Source organism: Schistocerca piceifrons, chromosome 1 (genome assembly GCF_021461385.2).
Source record: "Schistocerca piceifrons isolate TAMUIC-IGC-003096 chromosome 1, iqSchPice1.1, whole genome shotgun sequence".
In the NCBI taxonomy this organism is placed as follows: Eukaryota; Metazoa; Arthropoda; class Insecta; order Orthoptera; family Acrididae; genus Schistocerca; species Schistocerca piceifrons.
In genome coordinates this window covers 90,533,806-90,558,257 of record NC_060138.1, presented here as the reverse complement: position 1 = coordinate 90,558,257, position 24,452 = coordinate 90,533,806, and the positions used below count along the sequence as shown (strand labels likewise).

General features: G+C 45.1%; 1 protein-coding gene across 2 annotated transcripts in view; it reads right to left on the bottom strand.

The window, feature by feature from the left end:
* LOC124782884 (NCK-interacting protein with SH3 domain) overlaps positions 1-24,452 on the bottom strand; it is a 111,627-nt gene that overhangs the window by 33,135 nt on the left and 54,040 nt on the right. For both annotated transcript variants that reach the window (XM_047253979.1, XM_047253980.1), the window contains 3 exons: positions 22,809-22,955; positions 17,270-17,572; positions 397-599 (listed from right to left, as the gene is read on the bottom strand). In XM_047253979.1, the coding sequence (XP_047109935.1) occupies positions 397-599; positions 17,270-17,572; positions 22,809-22,955 (653 nt within the window). The remainder of the gene's footprint in view (positions 1-396; positions 600-17,269; positions 17,573-22,808; positions 22,956-24,452) is intronic.

Below are 24,452 nucleotides of genomic sequence, written 5' to 3'. Positions count from 1 at the left end.
CTGTCTCTCTTACTTTTATAATTGTCTAACAGCAGTACCTTCTGGATGTAAGTATTCATCAGCAACTCTGTCCCATAATTTATTGGTGTTCCCAACTATCCATTTGAATGAAACATATGACAACATTATGAAAACTAGAGATTGGTACCCACCAGACAGCAAAGACGCTGAGTTGCAGACAGGCACAACAAAAAGACTACTAAACGTTTACGCCAGAAGGCCTTCTTCCGAAACAGACAACTTACACACACACACACACACACACACACACACACACACACCTCATAAGATCTCTGGAAAATGTGGAATTAGAAACAGCCAACACACAAATACAATATTCTCTCTTAAAATAAGGGAAAAGTGTTTAAAAATTCCACAAACATTGTTAGGTCATACCTGGCCAATTCAGAAGGCAGAACAGAGTTAAGCATGAGTGAGAGAGCCCCTGCATCCAGTCCACAGACAAGACCAAAGGCACGCAGCAGCCGTTGTCTGATCGACCAACGCACTTCCATTTGGCAGAACTCTACCAAAGTCAACACACTCTGATAGCGGTCAGCAGAGAGCATGAGCTGTGACACTGCAACATCTGCATTTTTCTGTACAACACAAAAATGTCAATTTGTATGCACTTTTATGTTTGAACCCTTCATCTGAATGACACTACAATTCTGAGACGTCACAAAGGAAATGTTCATTTTCAATCTTCATCTGCTACACTAACACCCATTAAAATTTCAGCACACAGAAAAAAAAAAAAGGTCCACATTAAACCACATTCTGAGGCTGTGTAAAACTAGGTAACAGCAATTAATATTGCAGAGAAATGATATACACAAATTCGCACAAGGTCCTGTATTTTACAGCAGCAAAAGTCTGCATTATTCCAAGTGTTCATGCTAAAAAGTAGCCAAAGTGAAACCTTGTACTAATATGCCTTGACAACATCAAATGGTACCATATCAAGATGTGAATGAATCCAAACCAGGCAGAATGTTCAGACCCACAAATGGATTTCTTGTAACACTACATTTAGTCTTGTTCAGGGCATGTCAATATTACAAGAGAGCAAGATTTCAGGAGTGCATTTTTTGTCAACATGTATTCATGCATTTAAGTAGCAGCTGTTGGCATGCTAAGCTCAACAACAGAGATCCAAATTATTTCTTTGACTGTTATCCATAGAACTTCATAAGGCTCGTAATGAGGGACTTTAAAGTAACAGAAGGAAGAAATTTAAGTTAGAGTTCAATGTTCCTTTGACAATGATTATTAGTAGAGGAACACAAGCCCAAATAGGACAAGGTAGAAGAAATTAGGGTATTTCCTTAAAAAAAAAAAAAAAAAATGGCATTTCAGCAGGAACTGGCAGACAGTTAAAATTTGGGCACAATGTGTACAAAGTGGTGGGGTAGCGTCTCTCAGCAAATGACAATGGCTAAAAAGGCAGTGCCCAATACGCAACCAAGTTAAAATAATCTCTTCCCGGTGGGGGGCCGAGAGGAGGTCATCCACGGTGTTGGGAGAGGCTCAATAGGCCGAAGCTTATTCCCATGAAGGGACACCACCTCCTGACAGACGGTAACGCAGAGATCATCAGAGGGAATATAGGTACACGCATGTTGAGGTATGAGGACTGCAACCTTGTCAGCAGCCTCGTTTCCTGGCAGACTGACATGAACAGGGCCCACAGAAACATGAACATGACACTGGCTCCACCAAGAGTGAGCAAGCGACAGTTTTCCTGGATCCGCTGCACTAAGGGATGAGCAGTGTACAGCGCACCTAGACTTTGGAGGGCACTGAGTGAGTCTGAGCAGAGCACACAATTGGAAAGGCTGTGTTACCGGATGTACTCCGTGACCTGATACAAGGCAAAGAGCTCGGCTGTAAATACTGAGGAGTGTGCTGGAAGCTGATATCAAAAGACACGGGTGCCAATGACGAAGGCACACTCGACCTCACGGTCAGTCCGAGAGCCATCAGTGTATATAAAGGTACTATCGCGTAGGTCATGAAACTGGAGGTGATAGACCAAGATTGGAGTAGTGTCCTTAGGAAGCAAATAAAGGCCAAAGTTAACACGGGCCGCTTCAGGAAGCCAAGGTGGTGAAGGGTTCGCACCCATTGGGAAAGCTGCAAGTAGTGTGAAGTTAAGCCACCGGAGCAAGTTGCGAAAGCGGACTCCAGGAGGTAACAGAGAAGAGGAACAAGCCCCATACTGACGATCAAAGGAGTCATCAAAGGAGGCATAGGAGGGATGGCCACACATGGCAGACAAATGGCATGCATACCTACTGAGGAGAAAGTCACGGTGATAGGACAGTGGAAGTTCAGCAGCTTCAGCATACAGATTCTCAACCGGGCTGGTGTAAAAGTCGCCCTTGGCCGAATGGATGCCATGATGGTCGATAGTGTTGAGATGGCGTACGAGAGATGGACATGAAGATGCATAAACAAAGCACCCATAGTCGAGTTTCGAAAAGACAAGGGACCGGTACAAACAGAGGAGGGTGGTTGGATCGGCACCCCAGGAAGTACCATGGAGGGTACATGGGAGATTGAGGGACTGCGTACAGTGGGCTGCCAGGTGCAACAAATGGGAGGACCAAGAGAGTTTCTTACCGAGCATGAGCCCCAGAAATTTCGTAGTTTCAACAAATGGAACGGCAGCGGGCCCAAAATGTAAGGATGGTGGGAGAAACCATTTGCGCTGCCAGAAATTCATACAGACGGTTTTGACAGTGGAAAAGCAAAAGCCACTGTCGATGTTCCAGAAGTAAAGACGATCAAAACTGCACTGAAGATGCCACCCAGAGAGACAGGTCCATGGAGAACTGCAATAGATGGCAAAATCGTCAACAAAGAGAGAGCTGGAGATGCCCGGCGGGAGAGAGGCCATTATAGGGGTAATGGTGACAGCAAAGACAATGATGCTCAGGACCGCACACCACTTTCCTGGATAAAGGTGTTTGACAAGGCAGAACCCACATGCACCTTGAAAACTTGGTCTTGTATAAATGCCTGAAGAAAACAGGGCAGGTGCCCATGGAAGCCCCACGTGTAAAGAGTACGGAGGATACCAGTTCTCCAGCAGGTGTCGTAGGCCTTCTCCAAATCTAAAACATGGCCACAGTCTTGGATTTCTGCAGAAAACCATTCATGACATGCGTGGACAAAGTAATGAGATGGTCAACTGCAGAATGCCACGCTCGAAATCCATAGTTCGTTAGTAAATGGCAAGACTCAAGCCACCACACCAGTCAGGCACAAATCATATGTTCCATCACCTTGCAAACACAACTGGTAGGAGAGAAGGAAGGGTTTTGTCCTTACCGGGCTTATGTATGGGTATGACAGTGGCTTCACGCCAGCATCCAGGAAATGTGTCCTCTGCCCAGATGCGGTTATACATGTTATGCATAAAGTGCTGGCCTGCAAGAGAAAGGGGCTGCAACAACTGAAAGTGGGTGGCGTCAGGCCCTGGAGCGGAGGATCAGCATGAACTGAGAGTATGATCTATCTCCCTCATTGTAAAGACGGCATTGTAGCACTCACGACGTGGAAAAGAGAAGGGAATCACTTGAGCCTCCTCCACCCGTTTCCGATGGAGGAAGGTAGGGTGGGGAAGAGCTAGAAACGTCCGCAAAATGGTCACGCCGGAAATTGGGGAATGGATCTTGGTTCCAGAGAGCCGTTAGAGGCTGGCACACATGACAGAGGAAGGTGTGGAACTGTTAAAAGAACTAGTGAATGAAATTAAGCTAGCTTTTTGCTATCCCGAATAACGCGATGACACTTTGCACGCATCTGTTTATAATGGATGCAGTTTGCCAGAGTAGGGTGGCGGTAAAAAATGCGGAGAGCATGTCTACGTGTGCAAATTGCGTCGCGGCATGCCTCAGTCTGCCAAGGGACTGAGACACGATGTGGTAGAGAGGAAGTGCGGGGGATGGAATGTTCTGTAGCAGTAAGGATAATGTTTGAGAGATACTGAGCCTTGTTATCACAACTGGGGAAATCTTGTTCTTTGAAGGTTGCCAGAGAGGGGTAAAAGTGCCAGTCAGCCTTAGTAAGCTGCCTTTTGGGCTTGCATGCGGATGTGGTGAGAGTCAGCAAACGGACAGCACATGGGTCGCTCGAGTAGGTGTCAGAAAGAATGGACCACTGAAGACGATGGGCAAGCTGGGCAGTGCAGAAGGATAGGTCCAAATGGGAATAGGCATGCAAGCAGTCGGAAAGGAAAGTGGGTGCTCCAGTGTTAAGAGAGAAGAGGTTATGTTGGCTTAAGACGGTCAGCCAAGAGGGCACCTCTATGACAGGTTCTGGGAAAACCGCAAAGGGGATGATGTGCATTAAAGTCACCGAGTAGCAAAAATGGGGGAGGTAGCTGCCCAATAAGTTGAAGGAAGTCTGCCCTTGTGTCAGCAAATGATAGAGGGACATATATAGTACAGAGAGGAAAAGTCAGGTGGGGAAGGAAAAGGCGAACTGCAACAGCTTGAAGATTGATAATAGGGAAGGTGGGTTGACTATGAATGTCATCCTGTATGAGCAGCATGATGCCCCTTGAGAGGTAATGCCAACCTCAGGGGGAAGGTAAAAACGAATTGGTAAGTAAAGTGAAATCTCAAAGCAGTTGTGAGGGCACAATTTTGTTTCCTGAAGGCAGAGTACAAGGGGACGCTAAAAGCAGCAATAAATCCTCTTTGTGGGGCCAAAGGCTGTGAAAATTCCATTGGAGGGGAGTCATGATGAGGAAGAGACGTGGGGGTGACACCTCAGCGGCTGCCGAGTGGCAGCTGGGGAAGAGGCACTCCTGCAGGGCACAGAAGCACGAGGATCCTGCTCTGTGGGGTCCACAGAAGCATCAGCTTGTTTGTACGGTTGGTCTGTGGAGTCCAACACTGAAAAACGGTTGTTGGTGCACACTGGTGACACAGAGGCTGGCCCGGCTAAGGTATCACGTACCGACACCATCGAAGAGGATCTTCGAGGTGGCAAAGGAGAAGACCGTTTGCCTTTGGTGGACTTCTTCGAGCCTTTCCAGTTAGATGAAGACTTGGGTGTTGACGGAGGAAGTCTTCACGGGAGTTACCGCCCCTTGAGGTGAGAGTTTGATGGCTTGTTACACAGCTGGATGGGGATATGGTGATGCTACCTTGACACTGGGCAATTTCACAACCTCAGAGCAGAATTGGAGGTCGCATGTCTGCGAGAGTGGATTGTTAAAGAACATACATATAGTCGCAGCCATGTGTTGGCAGAGGGGCACAGTAATTTGTGCGATTTTGGATGGAAAGCATATAGCTTGTTAAGCAAGATTCATTTTAAGTATTTTATGTTAGAAATTATTTCAGTTTTTGTAAAGAAGGTTGGATTTTTCAAAATTACAATAAATAATATTCTGAAACTTAATACTTGATTAAATATTCATTTGACTTAACAGTCTATTTACAGTAGTTGTCTACAAATCCAGGACTATGGCTGTGACAGATAATATGGATGAGTATGAACCCCAATTTTAATTTTAACTAGAAACAAGAAATGTTTCACAGTCTGATGATGATGCTCAGACAGTTTTTGGGTTTCATGTGAACAGAAAGCTGCTTATTCAGAGATAATGATTTTGTCAAGTCAAGTTTAAAGTGCATTTTCATCCACAAAGAAATTTTCTTGATCATTGTCCAATAATTAATAAGGAAGGTAAACATTTATGACAAGATTAGAAGAGTAAGAGTGGTGGGGTTTGCTTTACAGCTAAGCTCCCAGACAGATTCACTAGTGAAATCAGCAGAGTGCAATGGACGTTCTTGCGCAATAGCACATTTGGTGCAGATTCTGTGGTATTAACATTCGATACCACACTTGTTAGGGGTTGCAGTTATCGACCGTGGTCCGTACTAGTATCATTGGATCCGCGAGTCGAGACTAGCACCACTCCGCGGCTTGCAACAAGTCTCTAGCGTGCATTCAGCCACTCTTGCTCAGGACGTCAAGCAAGAAAGTAGTATAGCCTTCAGCTGATAGGAAACAACCTCTAACAAGGCGCTTAGTTAAAGTATGGCCTATGTGATGCCTCTACAGCTCTCTGTTTGTAATTGTATTCCTCCTGACTATGAAGACTCCTGTACCACCAGTTAAGTACAATATATTATTTTTACCAATGACTTCTAATTATTTTAGTTGTTGCAGACCAGACCACGCAGCCAGCTCCTTATCAACTTCACAGACAAACCTGCTGTATATTCAAACAAGAGATTTGTATGTTTCTATTTAGCATTGGCCACAAGTCATTCACATTGGCGACGATTCATTCGTCGTCGTCGTCATAACAGATTCTTGTGTCATCTTTCTTACATGGTGACTGAAAAGTGTCGTGGTTATTGGCAACAGACGTCAATTCCAGTGCACACATCACTGGAATGAAGTTTGTAACACAAAACATCTTTTTAGCAAACATTCCATTTTGTGGACTGACATTGGCATTTGTTCCTGATAGCTTTTGCTAGGGCTAACCACTATTTTCTTTTTATGAAGCCAACACACAGGTCAAATTCCCAGCTGGCCATCTTGATTTAAGTTTTCTGTTATTCCCTCAAATCGATTAAGGCAAATGCTGGGAATGATCCTTTGAAAGGTCATAGTCATTAGTCATCTTCCATGCCCATTCTTCCCAATCTGCCCCATCTCTAATGAATTCTTAGTTTTTTTTTTTTTTTGCGCACAACTTCAATGGTCATTAGCGCCCTGACTACGTTAAGAATGCACCGCAAGGCACAAGTTTAAAACAACAACTAAAAGGGAAAACACGATAAAAGACAGACTGACAGGCATAGGATTAAAAAACAGCATCATCAAATGTCCTTAGAGAAGAACGAAGAACGCGAGCAGCTGCTCGTGGGTCATCCGCTAAAGTGGCATCTAGAGTACATGGCAGGTTAAGATCTAGACGCAGTGTGTTAAAATCCGGACAGGACATTAAAATGTGGCGGACCGTCAGCAATTGCCCACATGGGCAGAACGGCGCCGGCACAGCCGTCAGCAGATGGCGATGGCTGAACCGGCAGTGTCCAATGCGTAACCGGGCCAAAACGACCTCCTCCCGCCGAGAAGGGCGGGAGGAGGACGTCCAAGCTACGGGAAGAGGTTTCAAGGCCCAAAGCTTGTTGTCTGTAAGTGCAGCCCAATCGGCATGCCACAGCGATAAAATGCGCCGACAAATTACCGTGCTACAATCCGACGAAGGGACACAACAAGAAGCTGTCCGAGGCTGGAGGACCGCAGCCTTGGCCGCGGCATCTGCAGCTTCGTTCCCAGGGATACTGACATGGCCAGGGACCCACATAAAGCTAACCGGAGAACCGACGTCCACCAGCTGCTGAAGAGAGCGTTGGATCCGGTGCACGAAAGGGTGAACCGGATACGGATCACTGAGGCTCTGGATGGCGCTCAGGGAATCGGAGCAGATGACAAAAGCAGAATGTCGGTGGCGGCAGATGTAATGAACAGCCTGGTAGAGGGCAAAGAGCTCAGCTGTGAAGACCGAACAATGGCCATGGAGCCGGTATTTGAAACTTTGTGCCCCGACAATAAAAGAACACCCGACCCCGTCATTGGTCTTTGAGCCATCTGTATAAATGAAGGTCATATTGATGAACTTCGAACGAAGTTCAACAAAACGGGAGTGGTAGACCGAACCGGGGGTAACCTCTTTTTGGAGCGAGCTGAGGTCAAGGTGAACGCGGACCTGAGCCTGGAGCCAAGGTGGCGTGTAGCTCTCGCCCACTCGAAAGGTTGCAGGGAGTGAAAAATTAAGGTGTTGAAGGAGGCGACGAAAGCGAACTCCAGGGGGTAGCAGGGCAGAGACATACAACCCGTATTGACGGTCGAGAGAGTCGTCAAAAAAGGAACGATAAGACGGGTGGTCGGGCATTGACAGTAGCCGACAGGCATACCGACAAAGCAGTATATCGCGCCGGTAGGTGAGTGGCAATTCGCCAGCGTCAGCATGAAGACTCTCGACGGGACTAGTATAAAACGCTCCGATCCCAAGTCGTAAACCCCGATGTTGTATGGAATTGAGGCGGCGTAAGATGGATGGCCGTGCAGAGGAGTATACGAAGCTCCCATAATCCAGCTTGGAGCGGACGATCGACCGATATAGACGAAGTAGGACGGTTCGATCCGCTCCCCACGACATACCACTGAGAACACGGAGGACATTTAAAGAACAGGTACAACGGGCAGCCAAATAGGACACATGTGGAGACCAGCAAAGTTTCCTGTCGAATGTAAGACCTAAAAATTTTGTTGTCTCCACGATTGGGAGAGCAACGGGACCGAGTCGTAAGGACAGTGGGAGAAACTCTTTGTAGCGCCAGAAGTTAATACAGACCGTCTTCTCGGCAGAAAAACGGAAGCCATTGGCGACACTCCAGGAGTAAAGACGGTCAAGAGAACGCTGAAGACAGCGCTCCAGGACATGTGCACACTGCGCGCTGCAATAGATGGTAAAATCGTCCACGAAAAGGGAGCCTGATACATCAGCTGGGAGGCAATCCATTATTGGATTGATCGCGATGGCAAAGAGAGCGACGCTCAAAACTGAGCCCTGTGGCACCCCATTCTCCTGGTGAAAGGTGTCTGACAGGACAGAACCCACACGTACCCTGAACTGTCGATCCATTAAAAAGGAACGAATAAAAAGAGGGAGGCGACCGCGAAGACCCCATGTATGCATGGTGCGGAGAATGCCCGCCCTCAAACAGGTGTCGTAAGCCTTCTCCAAATCAAAGAACACAGCCGCGGTCGGGCGCTTCCGCAAGAAGTAATTCATAATGAAGGTCGACAAGGTAACCAGATCGTCAACAGCAGAGCGGCACCTACGAAATCCACATTGTACATTGGTAAGTAGGCGTTGAGACTCGAGCAGCCAAACCAATCGAGAGTTAACCATTCGCTTCATCACTTTACAGACACAGCTGGTAAGCGAGATGGGTCGATAACTGGAAGGCAAGTGCTTGTCCTTCCCCGGCTTAGGAATCGGGACAACAATAGACTAGCGCCAGCATGCGGGAACATGTCCCTCAATCCAGATGCGATTGTAAGTACGAAGAAGAAAACCTTTACCCGCAGGAGAAAGGTTCTTCAGCATCTGAATATGAAAAGAATCAGGCCCTGGAGCGGAGGACCGTGATCGGCCAAGTGCGTTTTCGAGTTCCCGCATGGTGAATGGGGCATTATAACTTTCACGATTCGAGGAGCAGAAGTTAGGTGGCCTAGCCTCCTCTGCCTGTTTGCGGGGGAGGAAGGCAGGGTGGTAATGAGCGGAGCTCGAAACCTCGGCGAAAAAGCAGCCGAAGGCATTCGAGACATCCTCAGGGGCCACAAGGACGTCATTCGCGACCGTCAAACCAGAAACTGGTGAGTGGACCTTAGTGCCAGATAGGCGGCGCAGGCTACCCCAGACAACAGAAGAAGGAGTAAAACTGTTGAAGGTGCTTGTGAAAGCAGCCCAGCTGGCTTTCTTGCTTTCTTTAATAATACGACGACACTGTGCACGTAATCGTTTATAATTGATACAATTCGCCACTGTAGGGTGGCGTTTAAAGGTGCGTAAAGCACGTCGACGAGCACGTAAAGCGTCTCTACATGCTGCGGTCCACCAGGGGACCGGTACGCGACGTGGAGAAGAAGTAGGGTGAGGGATGGAATATTCAGCAGCAGCGAGAATGACTTCTGTGAGGTGTGCGACCTGACGATCGCAGCTTGTGAAGGTTTGATCCTGAAAGGTCGCCCTGGAAGAGAAGAGCCCCCAGTCTGCTTTGGAGATGGTCCAACTAGATGAGCACGGAGAGGGGGTATGCTGCAGGAGATGGGTAACACACGGGAAGTGGTCGCTCGAATATGTATCAGAAAGTGCATACCACTCAAACCGGCGTGCAAGTTGGGGAGTACATATAGAGAGGTCTAAATGGGAATAGGTGTGAGATGTGTCCGAAAGAAAAGTAGGGGCGCCAGTATTGAGGCAGACAAGATTCAGCTGGTTGAAAAGGTCTGCTAACAGGGAGCCCCTCGGGCAGGATGCTGGAGAGCCCCAAAGGGGATGGTGGGCATTGAAGTCGCCAGTTAACAAAAATGGTGCAGGTAGCTGAGCAATACGTTGCATCATGTCTGCCCTGGTAACGGCAGATGACGATGGAGAGTAAACGGTGCAAATGGAAAATGTAAAAGTGGGGAGAGTAATGCGGATGGCAACTGCCTGCAGGCCGGTGTGCAACGTGATGGGATCGTAGTAAATATCATCCCGGACCAGCAACATAACCCCTCCATGAGCCGGGATACCTACCACAGGGGGTAGGTCAAAACGCACAGAGGTGTAGTGTGCCAAGGCAATTTGATCGCATGGGCCTAGCTTCGCTTCCTGGAGGGCTACGACGAGCGGACGGTGCAAGTGGAGCAGCAACTTCAAGTCCTCTCGGTTGGAGCGAATGCTGCGAATATTCCAGTGAATAAGTGCCATCATAAGAAGAAAAGGAAGACGAAAGAAGGGGTCACCTCGAAGGCCGCTGAGGGCCTGGCTTTGAGCGAGCACTGCCGCCGCTATCAGTAGGCGGACAGTCATCGTCCATTGGGTCTACAGGTTCATCGGCCATCTTGGGAAGATGGCCGGGAGGGGGAGCTTCCTCCGCCGGTGAACGGCCAGATGTTCGGCTACCAGCGGTGCGGCCAGGCGAAACGGATGACGGCCTGGGGCGGCAACCGCTGGGTGGCGCAGGACAAGAAATGCGCCGTGGCGGAGAAGGAGAACTGTGCTTCCTGTGAGCCTTCTTGGAAGGTCATTTGGTGGAAGTACTGGTCGATGGCTGGGAGTTCGAGGTACGTAGGAAGTCTGCACGAGATGGTTCCTTCTTGAAGGCCCACGCATCTGACTTCTGGGTCTTCGTCTTGGCAGAAGCTGATGAAGGGGCTTGTGTCTGTGGGGTGACGGGAGGAAGAGGAGACATCAACCGGGCGATCTTAGCACTGGCCGAACGTACGACCGTGGTGCTGAAGGTCAGATCGCATGTCTGGGTTGCCACCTCCCTGGTAGTCCGAGGAGAGGCGAGGACAGTACTGTATTTCCCTGCTGGGAGCAGCGTGGGCTTCCTACTAGCCAATAGCTTGCGAGCAGCCGAGGTGGACACTTTCTCGTTGACCCGAATTTCTTGGATACAGCGTTCTTCCTTATAGACAGGACAGTCGCGGGAGGATGCGGCATGGTCACCCTCACAGTTCACACAACGAGGAGACGGAGGTGGACAGTCACCCTCATGGGCATCCCTGCCACAAGTGACACATTTAGCCGCATTGGAACAAGACTGTCGAGTGTGATTGAAATGCTGACACTGGTAGCAGCGCGTAGGTGTCGGGACATAGGGGCGAACAGAAATAACCTCGTAGCCTGCCTTGATGCGCGATGGCAGCTTAACACTATCGAAGGTCAAGAAAAGTGTCTGGGTTGGTACAACGTCATTGTTGACCTTTTTCATGACCCTATGGACAGCCGTCACGCCCTGCTCAGCGAGGAAAGATTGAATCTCCTCGTCAGTCAATCCGTCGAGGGAGCTAGTATAGACTACACCACGAGACGAATTCAAAGTTCGGTGAGCCTCCACCCGGACAGGGAACGTGTACAGGGGTGTGGCCCGAAGCAGTTTTTGTGCCTGAAAGGCGCTCTCAGTTTCTAGTAATAAGGTACCGTAATGCAACCTGGTACAAGATTTGACAGATCTGGCTATGGCATCTACACCCTTCTGGATAACGAAAGGGTTGACAGAGGAAAAATCCTTTCCGTCCTCAGATCGAGAAATGACGAGGAACTGTGGGGCAGGCGGCAGTACTTTTGTCACTGGTGGCTGGTCATGTTTCCGTTTTTGGGCATAAGTCGAGAGAGATGGAGTGAAATCCATTGCGGAGGAATCCCCCATGATTGCCAGCGTCTCCGATGGCGCGCTCCTTCCTTGTGGGGACCCTCTCAGAGGGCACTCCCGCCTTAGGTGAATGTTTACACCTCAGGTCACACCTCCCGAGAAACAGACGGAGGGACCAATCGGCATGGTCAGAAGGTATCAGCTCAGGCAATCACCCCTCCATGGGCCTGGCCTTTACCAGGGGGTACGTGCGTGCCTTACATGTCTACCCAGGGCGGGGAATTACGCGTTACCCCGTCACCGGCTACGCGTGCGAACGCGTGGGTCAGCCTTCAGGCATGCACAGGGAGGAAGGAAGAAGAGGAAAAAGAAGAGAGGGAGAGAGAGAGGACAGACTGTCTCAAACGCCGAGGCGGAGACCAGAGAAGGCAGGGAGAAGAAGGCAATGAGAAGGCAAGGAGAAGAAGGCAAGGAGAAGAAGGCAAGGAGAAGAAGGCAAGGAGAAGAAGGCAATGAGAAGGCAAGGAGAAGAAGGCAATGAGAAGGCAAGGAGAAGAAGGCAATGAGAAGGCAAGGAGAAGAAGACAAGGGAAAGAGTAAGGAAGACAGTGAGGTGGAGAAGAGCAAAGAAAGGAACAAACCAAAGGAAGGAAGAAACGAGAAGTGAAAAAGCAAAATGACCGCAAATAGAGGTCGTGGAACCGTCCGTCTCCGGACGCAGGCGCTAACGACCCCCTTGAGGGGGTGGGACTCCTTTTAGTCGCCTCTTACGACAGGCAGGAATACCTCGGGCCTATTCTAATCCCCGGACCCGCAGGGGGGGGAATTCTTAGTTGATGGGACATTTAACCACGAACATCCTTAATTTATATTTTACCCAGTAGGGGTCAGTGATTGTCTAACATAGTTAATTATCACAGTTTATCACATTTGCCATAACTGGGTGGACAGCAGTGATGATAAACAAAATTTCCTTCGTCAAAGCCTCATGGTCTTCTTGAATGTGGCAAGTGACGCAAGTCTAAACAGCCCTACCTGGAACATAAAAATAGTTTTCTGCCATGATTTCCTCTTACCCCAAATATAGCACACATTTTTGCAAGTGTTTATGCTGCCATCAGCCACCCATTAAGCCCAAAGCAAACACTATGTCAGCAATGGTAGATCTTTTCTACTTGTGTCTGGTTTATGAAGCTTAAACAACATTCATAAGTTTCAAGTATGCAAATTCAATACGTAAGTGCAAGCCAAATACTAAAACTCCAATGGTTCACGGGCATCATGTTGAATAATGTTGTGGAATCTGCACATATTTGAAAGAGACAGCTGCCTGTCCTCTCCAGGTGCTTACTGACTTCTTGGTGCAATGGCTCGCCAATACATACACTGACTCTCTAGAAAAGCACAGGCACCATGGGGTGGGGCTATAATGTCACTGTAGCTGAATCACAGAGCACAGCGACATCCAGTGTCTCCTGCCAGAGAAACAGGCCATGGCCTTCACATTCGCGATGCAGGAGAAGCGCGGCCGCAAATAGCAGCCCAGCGTGTGCACGCGAGCAGAGTGCTGGTGCCCAGTTTAAGTGTGTGCACTTTGATTCTCCATCTGTGTCAACTCCGATTCGTTCACCTGTGGCTGAGTACGCCTTAGTACCACCAGTGTTGGTTCCCACACCTTGACGAGCTGAAATGCCATGTCTCTACCAATCAGCACCAGTTCCACCATGACTTTATGGTCTGCCTAAGATCCATAAGAAAGGGGTTCCTCTTCGCCACATCGTGAGCTATACAAAAGCTCCAGCATATTACATGCTTCTATTCTAAGCCCACTGGTAGGAAAATGAGAACATCACACTCTAAGCTCAGAAGATTCTATGCAATGACTGAAGACTTTGCGTCTCAAAGCAGATGACGTATTACTGAGTGTTGATGTAGTCTCCTTGTTTACATGAGTACCTTTGGTGGATTCATTAAAACTTGTAAGAACTATGTTGGAGAATGATATCTTACATCTATTCAGACATAGTTTTTATTCAATGAACAATATTTTGAGCAGACCGAGAGTGTTGCTATGGGTAGCCCTTTGTCTCCCGTAGTAGCTAACCTTTTTATGGAAGACTGAGGAAAAGGTAATTCAGTCAGCGCTGTTGAAACCTAAGTGTTCTGGAGATATAGAGGACAACACTTTTTTAGTTTGGCCACATTCAGCAGCAATGCTTCCTGCATTTCTCAAACACCTTAATTCCCTCCATACCAGCATTTGTCTTACCGTGGAAGTGGAGAAGAATGGAGACCTCCTGTTCCTAAATGTCTTGGACTGCAGAGAAGAAGGTGGTTCCTTGAGTCACAGTGTGTTTCGCTAGCCAACTCACACTGACATATATCTACAAGCTGTGAGCTGCCATCACCCATCTCAATGAAGTGGCATGTTATGGACTCTCATTCACAGGGCTAGAATTATCTCAGATGCAGGGAGCTTATCAGAAGAATTTGGCCTTCTTCATTATGCGTTTGTACAAAATGGGTACAAAGTAAACTGATCTGTGATGCATTTAAACTTGCAAGCACTAAAGCTCAAGAACAGTCAGAAGAAACGGAGAACTCCACGAGGATCATTTCTCTACTGTATGTTGGTGGCGTATCCTTTAAGATTGGCAGACTGTTCAAAAAACATCAAACAAAATGTGTCTTCTGCCCTCAAGTGCAAGTACAGACTATGCTGGGTTCTGTTAAAGACAACCTAGGTCGAAGGAGACCTGGGATACATAAAATCCTGTGCCAGTGTGGGAAATAATACACTGGCCAGATGTGTCTTACTGTAAAGGGTAGATGCAGTGAACATAGGTATCATACCAGACTGAGTCAGCCAGGAAAGTCTACTGTGGCTGAACACTGTCTTGACATGGGAAACATCATGAAATAGAGAGACACAAAGATCTTTTCACCCATTTCCACGTACTGGGACTCCACCATTAAAGACGCAGTCTAAATTTGTATAAGTTACAATCTTATCAATAGACACAGGGGATTTCAATTCAGCAAGGCACAGAACCAGCACTGGTGGTACTAAGGCATACTTGGCCGCAGACGAACAAATCTGAGTCAACGCATATGGAGAATCAAAGTCCGTACACTTAAACTGGGCACCAACACACTGCCCGCATACGCACTGGGCCAATATTTGCAGCAACATTTTTCCCACCGCAAATGCGAAGACCATGTTCCATTTCTCTGGCAGGAGGCACTGGATGTCTCTGTGCTCTGCGATTCATATACGTTGACATTATAGACCCACCCCTTGGTGCCTGCACTTTTCTAGCAAGTCAGTGTTTGTATTGGTGAGCCATTGCACCAACGTGTAAGCAAGCATCTGAAGATGATGAGCGGCTGTCTCGTTGAAATATTGTGCAGCTTCCACAACATTATCTGATGGAATGCCTGGGGACCAATGATGCAGTTACATCAGGAAACTCTAAAACAGCATTAAAACTAAAAATAAGAAAATCGCAGTTCAGAGAAAGGTGACCTTTTCCATCATCCCTCTTCCTTCCCTTTCATTCTTTCTGCCAGAAGGAGTAATTTGCTTCAAAAGCTTGCACATTTCCTGAACTTTTATATGCAATTTCTCCAGATGTTTCCTCCTGTTGTCACTTGGTGAGTATATTTTTTTATCTATTAATTGACCTACAGGTACTTTTCCTCTTGAGTCAATGTGACAGCAGCCAGATGCCATGTCACTGATGCGTGAGCTTCTCCAGTGCTAGCCAGCTTTTTCTTTTTTTTTTTTTAAAAAAAAAAGGAGAGAGAGCGAGAGAAATGTATTCTGCCTGTCACTAATCTAATGGAGAATTGGCAACAGTGTAGAATACATTTGGCAGCTATTTGACTATTTATTTACTTCCTGAAATGGTTCAGAATTATTCTGCTATATTCACTGCTACATTCTGCACGATTCTCACGTAAGGGATAACACAGATGTAGGAAATTGATGGTTTTGAGACCAGGAAGCTCATTCTAACAGAAAAAGCAAGTAATATTCCCATTCACATTGTGAAATATCTGTCTTAGCCATTATTGGGACAACAAGGGAGTGATGCCTACTGCAACTGTTTGCTAACTTAGCGGTAAAGTGTTTGCCGTACAAAGTGAAGAGTGCGTTAGTTTTCAGTTCTATACCCGACTAGGAGTTTTTCCTCTACTGTGAAATAGCTACTAGCTGTTAAATTGACAATCAGCAAATAAATCTTAAGAACACTACTTCCCCTACATGCTTTGTCACTACCTTACTTTTGCAACCTGTAGATATAAAGGTGACTTGCAGTATTGCACAACATTAATGGTTGCTTTTCCTGTTCAGTTAATTGTATGCACTTATTTGTGGCACTGAATGATTTGTTAACAGGATTTCGTTATGCCTCTGCCTCCACTGCTACTTTTGTGGTAGTGCTGTAATGCTACTTCAGTATGACTGTGGACTGAAAATAGACACATTTTGTTTTGCAGTCAAAAGTGCATAATATCTTACTAATTCATGAGGATTTAAGGCACTGAAAAAGGCTTTTTTTTGTAATATTATCATGGTAAGCTGCAATTCATCTGTATTAGTACAGTGCATGCTAAATAGCATTTTTACATTTGTTTATTGAATACAAAAGATAAACATGAAGATTTAAATTAATCAGCAGCTATATAGTCTCCCCCATGATCTGAAACAGTCCGACAATGCTCTGACAGTTTTTTGACTTCACGCCTGTAGACAGGTGGTAGCACTATTCAAATATGTTCACTGTTATTAGTCAGGCACAGATTGGCATGAGAATGCTGTACAGGACATACAGATGATATTTGGAGTTGTAGTGGGTATATTATACAGTTGTTGGAAAAAATCTGAAACCAGTAAGCATTTAGGTACCAATGACAGGCTGTTCTGGCTTGCACGCCTGCTGGCAAGCAGCCGAGCACCCAAAGGTACAGGTGAGCAAGCAGCTATCGGATGGGCAGTCTGGCAGCCGGGCTATAACATACGCAAGAACCTGTGGGCAGGGGTGGCCAAGTGGCTAGTACATGCACAGAATACATGCAACAAGGCCACGTTGTGCGTAGCCTACCTGAACTACACCTGTTTGCGAGTGAGCTAATGGCACTTGGCAGTGCCTGCACTGATTAAGACCATGTTGAAACAGACCACCACATGACATAGCAAACCAAAAATACTGCAGCACACATGGGCACAGTTACTACGACAGTTCGTTTACAACAACTCTGTTTGTAATGTACACACTAAACTATGTTCACAGGAATAACAGAACACACTATATGTAAGTAAATGGAATGATACATTGCTGGTTCCTTACCAATATGTTGATGAGCTCATCAAGATAATCACAGATGACAGCTTCATCTTCATGCAGTGACCAGCTGCGCTGCTGAGAGTCATTCTTGCATGAAGTAAGCTCAGAGAAGATGACACGAAGGCGATAAGCATCATGGGTTTCTGCAAGTACAGCCCGAGGTGCCGACAGTGGCCCCTGCACTGCTGCTAGCAGAGAACGCAGCTTTGGCCGGCAAGTGGCTTCCACTAGAGGGCACAGACCACTAACCACCGTTGTTACTGCCACTCGTGACAGATCATATGATAGCTGTGTCTGCACTCGCACCTTATAAAAATAGAAACGACTTCAGTTTTAAATTACGGCTTCCAGTTGTTAATGATAATCTGAGTTACAGCAAGTTTAGGTTTGAAGGACATAAGATTAAATCAACTCTTGATTTTTAAATCTACATCAAATCATGTTTGAGTGCTTAATGACCTCAAATGTGAAACTGGTGAGGAAATATCTATTTGCTTTCCAGAAAGATTTTACCAAAGACAATGAGTTTTCATCATTTAAGAATTCGAAATGAAAAACAGGGAATAAGGTCAGTGCAAGTTTATCATTTCTAATGGTACTCTGCTTCCTATATTGCAATGCTCTAAGTTATATACTTATTGTAACAGCTCTTATTAAGATGACATTCCCTGGAGTCTCATTAATATGAGGAAAATAAACTGTCCCACAAAAGATCAGGGAGCAGTACAGTCATGCACGACTTACTGAACAAAGCACCAATAAAGGCTGTTTGCTTTTCCACTTCAATGTTCCAGTTGGCCCAGCACATAGCTGTAGCCTACTGATCACAGTTTTATGGAAGGAAGCAATATTATGGATTTACCAACTATTGGTAATGATATCATTAAAAACAGAGCATGAGCTCAGACTGGACAAGGATCGATGTGGGAAATTATTACCCATGGCCTTTTGAAAGGAACCGTTCTTGATATTCACTTTAAATGATTCAGTAAAATCCTGGAAAACCAAAATTTGGATGCCTGGAAAGGGATTTGAACCACCCCCCCCCCCCCTTTCTTTCATGCATCAATTTCTGAGCTACCTTGTTCAGTTAACTGATAAGAATATTGTGGCTTATTGCATAGCCTAATTGCAAAAATATTGCAAAAAGTGCGAGATCAGAAACTCTTGTTTACAGGTTGCTGGAAGGGGATGGTGTGGATGAAATATGTACTTCAACATTTTGATTTGGCAGGCAACTGGAGAGTAATTATTATTTTTCGTCCGCTGCGGCTCTGGATGTTCCCTCTGCGCGGACCGCAGAGGGAACATCCAGAGCCGCAGCGGACGAAAAACGGAGCGGCAACGCTCCAACAGGTCATGGTGAGCGGGTGCAGACCGCAGGGGGAACGCTTGGTACCCCAGATGTAGATGAAACCCCCAGGAGCGGGTTTGGTGGGCGCGGACCGCAGAGGGAACACCTAGAACCGCAGCGGACGAAAACGGAGCAGCAACGCTCCAGCAGGTCGCAGGGAATGGGCGCGGACCACAGAGGAAGTGCCTGCAGCCGTTGGTGGAGGGGGAAGGCCATAGGCATAAATACTGGACCAGGTCCACTCGAGGAGCAGTCTCAGGTTGCACCTGATGAAGGTCACGAGCTACGTGACCGAAATATCGTGCAAGTACGACGCTGATATCCGGCAGAACACCCGACAACCCAAGATGTCAGGAAATACATAATTTGACCATAAGTCTCCAGACAGTCCACTAAACATACATTGTGCTATTCCAGAGTAAGCATTCTACAGTTAAAAATGCTTGCATCTATATAATAAATGGGCTTTCTGTCAGAGTGAGTAAAAGTCAGACAATTGTGGGCATTTAAACTGCACATGATTACAGGAGTTCACAGCTTCAGGTAGTCCACCAAAAACATTTCACAAGAATTTCATATGATCAGGTCCACTGTCAGTGACATTTGTGGGGCGGAAATGCCACAAAAGCACTAAACCCAGTCATTAATCTGTGATATTGTAAAACTGGTAGCATAAACTGTCAAACTGTAAAAAGCACGTTTATACATTCTTGGTAATTATCACAGAGGACTTCTGCTGTAGATCTGGTACAGATCTGGTTTACACAAATTCGCCGAGAAGCAAAAAAATTCCACTTACGTGATCATGCCTCATATGCTAAGAAGCCACAGAGTATAACAAATGAGTAAATTGATTAGAATGGAGTAAGCTACACCATCATTGGTATTCTGAATGACAGAAGAAGCATAAGTAACCTATCTGATAGGATGTCAATGATTGAAGTGTAGTATTAATGAATGGCAGAAATGGGTAAAACATGTTTTGTGTGTAAAGGAATGCTTATGTCTCTATGAAAGATCTGCACAGTGGTGGCGATCCCACTATTAGTGAAAATGAAGTGTTGTGTCACACTGTGAGAGAAACTGCAACATCAGGAACTGATTAACTACTCCTCGAAGGCAATGGAAAAGATTATGTACATAAGAACAAAAACACACCCCTCTCAAAGTAAGATAGAAAGGCTGTATCTTCACAGAATATACCAACTTTCTATTTACGAATAAGATTACACAAAATTTGAGATAAAGTATTGCAACAGGTAATTCCTGTCAGTTGTCAAAAGCATTTATTTAATAGTGCACTGCACAGTACCTTCTAGAGAAACTCCATTATTAGAGTATCAGAGGTCTTATAGATAACTGGTTTTCATCCAATCTGAGTAAAAGAATGCAAAGTGTCACATTAATAAACCCTGAAACAGCATCTTCATAATTGAAAATAATCACTACAGGTATATGATGCCTAATCCATCATTGAAGCACTGTAAAGGTGTACATATAGAGATTGTAATGATGATTCATGAAAAATGAAAATAACTAAACTAAGCAATACTGCCACTTCCATAACAGTGCACTGGTCAGCAAGCAAATAGGTCACCTGGTTGGCTGAACCATTGCCATTGCTATGTATCACCAGACAATGAAGCGGATGAGGTTTTCACCAATTCAGAGTATGGTATGTCAGACTTTGGAGTCCAACTAAGCAAATTTTAGCATTATGTAGTACTACAACTACAGCAGTTGAATAAATACAATTGAAGTATCAGGATTAGTATTAGCAGTAGTAGTTTTAGAAGAAGAAGATTATCAGAGTAGAAAATCCAAGATGGAATGTAATAATATTATAAGAAGGAAAGTCGCTACTCATGAAACCCCACTGCAGTCGTGTGTGTGAGTTGTTTGTGTTTGCACGAGTGTGTCTACTATTGACAGAGGCCTTAATGGCCGAAAGCTATAATTGTCAGAGTCTGTATTGTGCCTATCTGTGACCCAACATCTCTGCTATATGGCAAGTAGCAACTTTCCTTCTCATAATATCAGTATCAGAGTAGAGTAGCACGGACCTTTACGGGAGGGAATGTCTTGAGTTCTATTGGTGGAATCTGTTACTTATCGTACTAGAATATCAAAGTAAGATTTAGGAAACCCAATTACAGGGCAACATTCATCTGAATTCCAAAGTTTTTAAAAACACAGAGTGCAATTACTTTGTGAAAGGTTCTTGTTAATAGTTATTCAGCTCAGTCTCACCTTTATTTTATTTCAATTCATGTTGTGTCCTTATTGTCATTATTATTAAGATTCAAAATTTCTTTTCCCCTTTATTTTTATATTTATATTCAGTTTCATTTTACTATCACCAGTATACTACAAGCACAGTATAAACAGTTACCTTTATTAACCTGTGCTTATAAATATATAACAATTGACACTGAATTTTATTAACTGCTATATCAGAATCTACAACAACTGTTATAAGCAAAATATATAAACAAATCCCTGGCTCGTACCTGTACGTTTGGCTCTTTCTTTTCTCTTTTTAATATTCACTATACTTCCATATTAGTAATGAAGTAACTGCTCGAAAGGCAGAAATTGTATGTGTGTTTCTTAGTTTGTACGAATGTGTCAGAAAATATAATTTATTCAGAACTGATAAGGGATGTGAGCTATTAAAATTAGCATAATGGTTATGGCAGTGATATGTACACTATGTGATCCAAAGTATCCGGACACCTGGCTGAAAATTACTTACAAGTTCGTGGCACCCTCCACTGGCAATGCTGGAATTCAATATGGCGTTGGCCTAACCTTAGCCTTGATGACAGCTTCCACTCCCGCAGGCACATGTTCAATCAGGTGCTGGAAGGTTTCTTGGGGAATGGAAACCCATTCTTCTTGGAGTGCTGCACTGAAAAGAGGTATCGATGTCGATTGGTGAGGCCTGGCACAAAGTCGGCGTTTCAAAACATCCCAAAACTTTTCTATAGGGTTCAGGTCAGGACTCTGCGCAAGCCAGTCCATTACAGGGATGTTACTGTCATGTAACCATTCCACCACAGGCTGTTCATTATGAACATGTGCTCGATCGTGTTGAAAGATGCAATCGCCATCCCTGAATTGCTCTTCAACAGTGGGAAGCAAGAAGGTGTTTAAAACATCAATGTAGGCCTGTGCTGTGATAGTGCCACATAAAACAACAAGGGGTGCAAGCCCCCACCATGAAAAACATGACCACACCATAACAACACTGCCTCCAAATTTTACTGTTGCCACTACACACACTGGCAGATGACGTTCACCGGGCATTTATCATACCCACACCCTGCCATCAGACCGCCACACTGTGTACCAAGATTTTTCACTCCATACAACATTTTTCCACTGTTCAATCATCCAATGTTTACACTCCTTACACCAAGCTAGGCGTCGTTTGGCATTTATCGACATGAGGTGTGACTTATGAGCAGCCGCTTGACTGTGAAATCGAAGTTATCACCTCCCGCCTAACTGTCATAGTACTGGCAGTGGATATTGATGCAGTTTGGAATTCCTGTGTGATGGTCTGGATAGACATCTGCCTATTACACATTGTGACCCTCTTCAACTGTCAGTGGTCTCTGTGAGTCAACAGATGAGGTTGGCCTGAACGCTTTTGTGCTGCATGTGTCCCTTCACGTTTCCACTTCACTATCACATTGGAAACAGTGGACATAGGGATGTTTAGGAGTGTGGAAATCTCGTGTACAGACATATGACACAAGTGACACCCAATCACCTGACCTCATTCGAAGTCCGTGAGCTCCGTGGAGTGCCCCATTCTGCTCTCTCACGATGTCTAATGACTACCGAGGTTGCTGACAGAGTACCTGGCAGTAGGTGGCAGAATAATGCACCTAATAAGAAAAACATATATTTTTGGGGGTGTCCAGATACTTTTGATCACACAGTGTAGGATCATCACGTCAAAGAAAGAGCAAGTATTATTACATACCCAAAATATGGAAGCTATTGAAATATATCACCAAAATGGCTAATCAGTAAAGGTTACCAGATGTCAAGGCTAGGCTAGTTGTACTGAAATCCCAAACTTTATTAAGTATGCCACATTAACAATATTCACATTGAAAATATTTAATCAATAACGAATACTCATCAAATACATATTTGCAATATCTACTGTCATACCTGCTCAACAAGTTGATAAGCAATCTTTGGATCAACTTCTACCAAGGAACCGTGTTTTTCATTCAAAACTGGGCTTGATGTAGTACGTCTGGCAGATTGTTTGACACGTTCATGTTCATGTACAGGAGATACAGATTGACCATCACCCTACAGAACAACAACTGGTATAAAAAAATTGTTCATCAAACTGTAAAATAATTATGTCATTTCATGTTTTCTCAGTGTAGCAAATATTGATAACACTTGATAAAAGTAAAATGTTTATTTATAAAAGCTTCAAATAAATACAGAAATTCTCTTTATTAAAAATAGGAAGTAGTAGTCTGGTAATAAGAATGCACTGAGACCAAGCAATGCCAACAGCATTGTTGGACTGAAGATTGCCTCTGTCCTCTGTCATCATTTTTAAACCTTGAAAGCTAGCAGGTTTGTGATGGCCACCCTCAACTTACGGTAACCACAACTACTTCAAACATAATCAGTTAGAAGTGACAGCAGCTTACTTGCATAATTCATCACTTGTTCAGTTAGCCGGTGTGAATGCATAATGGAGACACCACTGTCAGAGTGTACACTTAAGAAAAGTCAAGCAACCTATTACTTCATCTCTATTAAAGAACCACGATTTGAATGAGACTCGGCACATGAAAGTTTCTTACACTTAACAGAGGTCTAATAGAACAAGCATCTGTTTTAACTAACAATTTAGTGTATGCACCACTTCATAGTTCACACATGAAGTTTGTGCTTAATTCGGCCACTAGAGACCCACCTGGCATGCTAATACAACAGCAGCTGCATGTACGACCTACCGCCTATGGCCCCTGTTGGAACTAATGAACATACAGGCCAGAGCGCAAGGTTACACTGGAAACCTGTGTACTGCTAATTGTATTGTACCTTATCCTCCATATATGTGTACTGTTCACACAACAAATTACAGTGTTTTTAGGTTAGAACCCTTTTTTTGGTGATGAGTACAGTATTCAACTCCATGTGTTCCACTTGCCATTAGTCCTTTGTGTTTAATGTCCATGGATGCATTGGTTAAATCTCTTCTTGAGCAACAGGAGGTGCTGACGGTTGCTGTTTCCAGTTTCACGACTACACTGGCACAACTAACAGCATATCTGCCACTGTTCCCCATATAGGGTGATGCAGGAGAAGATTGTGATGCCTGTGGCAACATTTCCTCGCATTCAAGATGCCAGATGTAAACTTGTACAAGACCCTTTTTTTTTTTTTTTTTTTTTTTTTTTTGTGCATTTCACCACACGGGCGTCACTTATTGTGTCAGCATGTCCCCTTACAAGAATCTTCACATCTTTCATTCGATCAGATTTGTGAGCTAATTTCTACCTATCACTGTAAATGTACTCACATTATTGCTGCTTGTGTGGAGTTTTACCATTGCCAAAAGTGACCAAACCGTCATAGAAGCCATGGGCAGCAAGACTACATGGACTTAGCCATTATCATAATTTTCTGACAAACGTTCATAAGGAATCCTATGCCAATCAAATGGTTTGCGATGCTATCATATATTTTGTTCCTGATAAGGAAGTCCGAGAGTGATCTCAGTGTGAAAATTCTACAATTACGGAAGTACTGGACATAGCTCAGTCATTCAAGTTTCACGGTCTG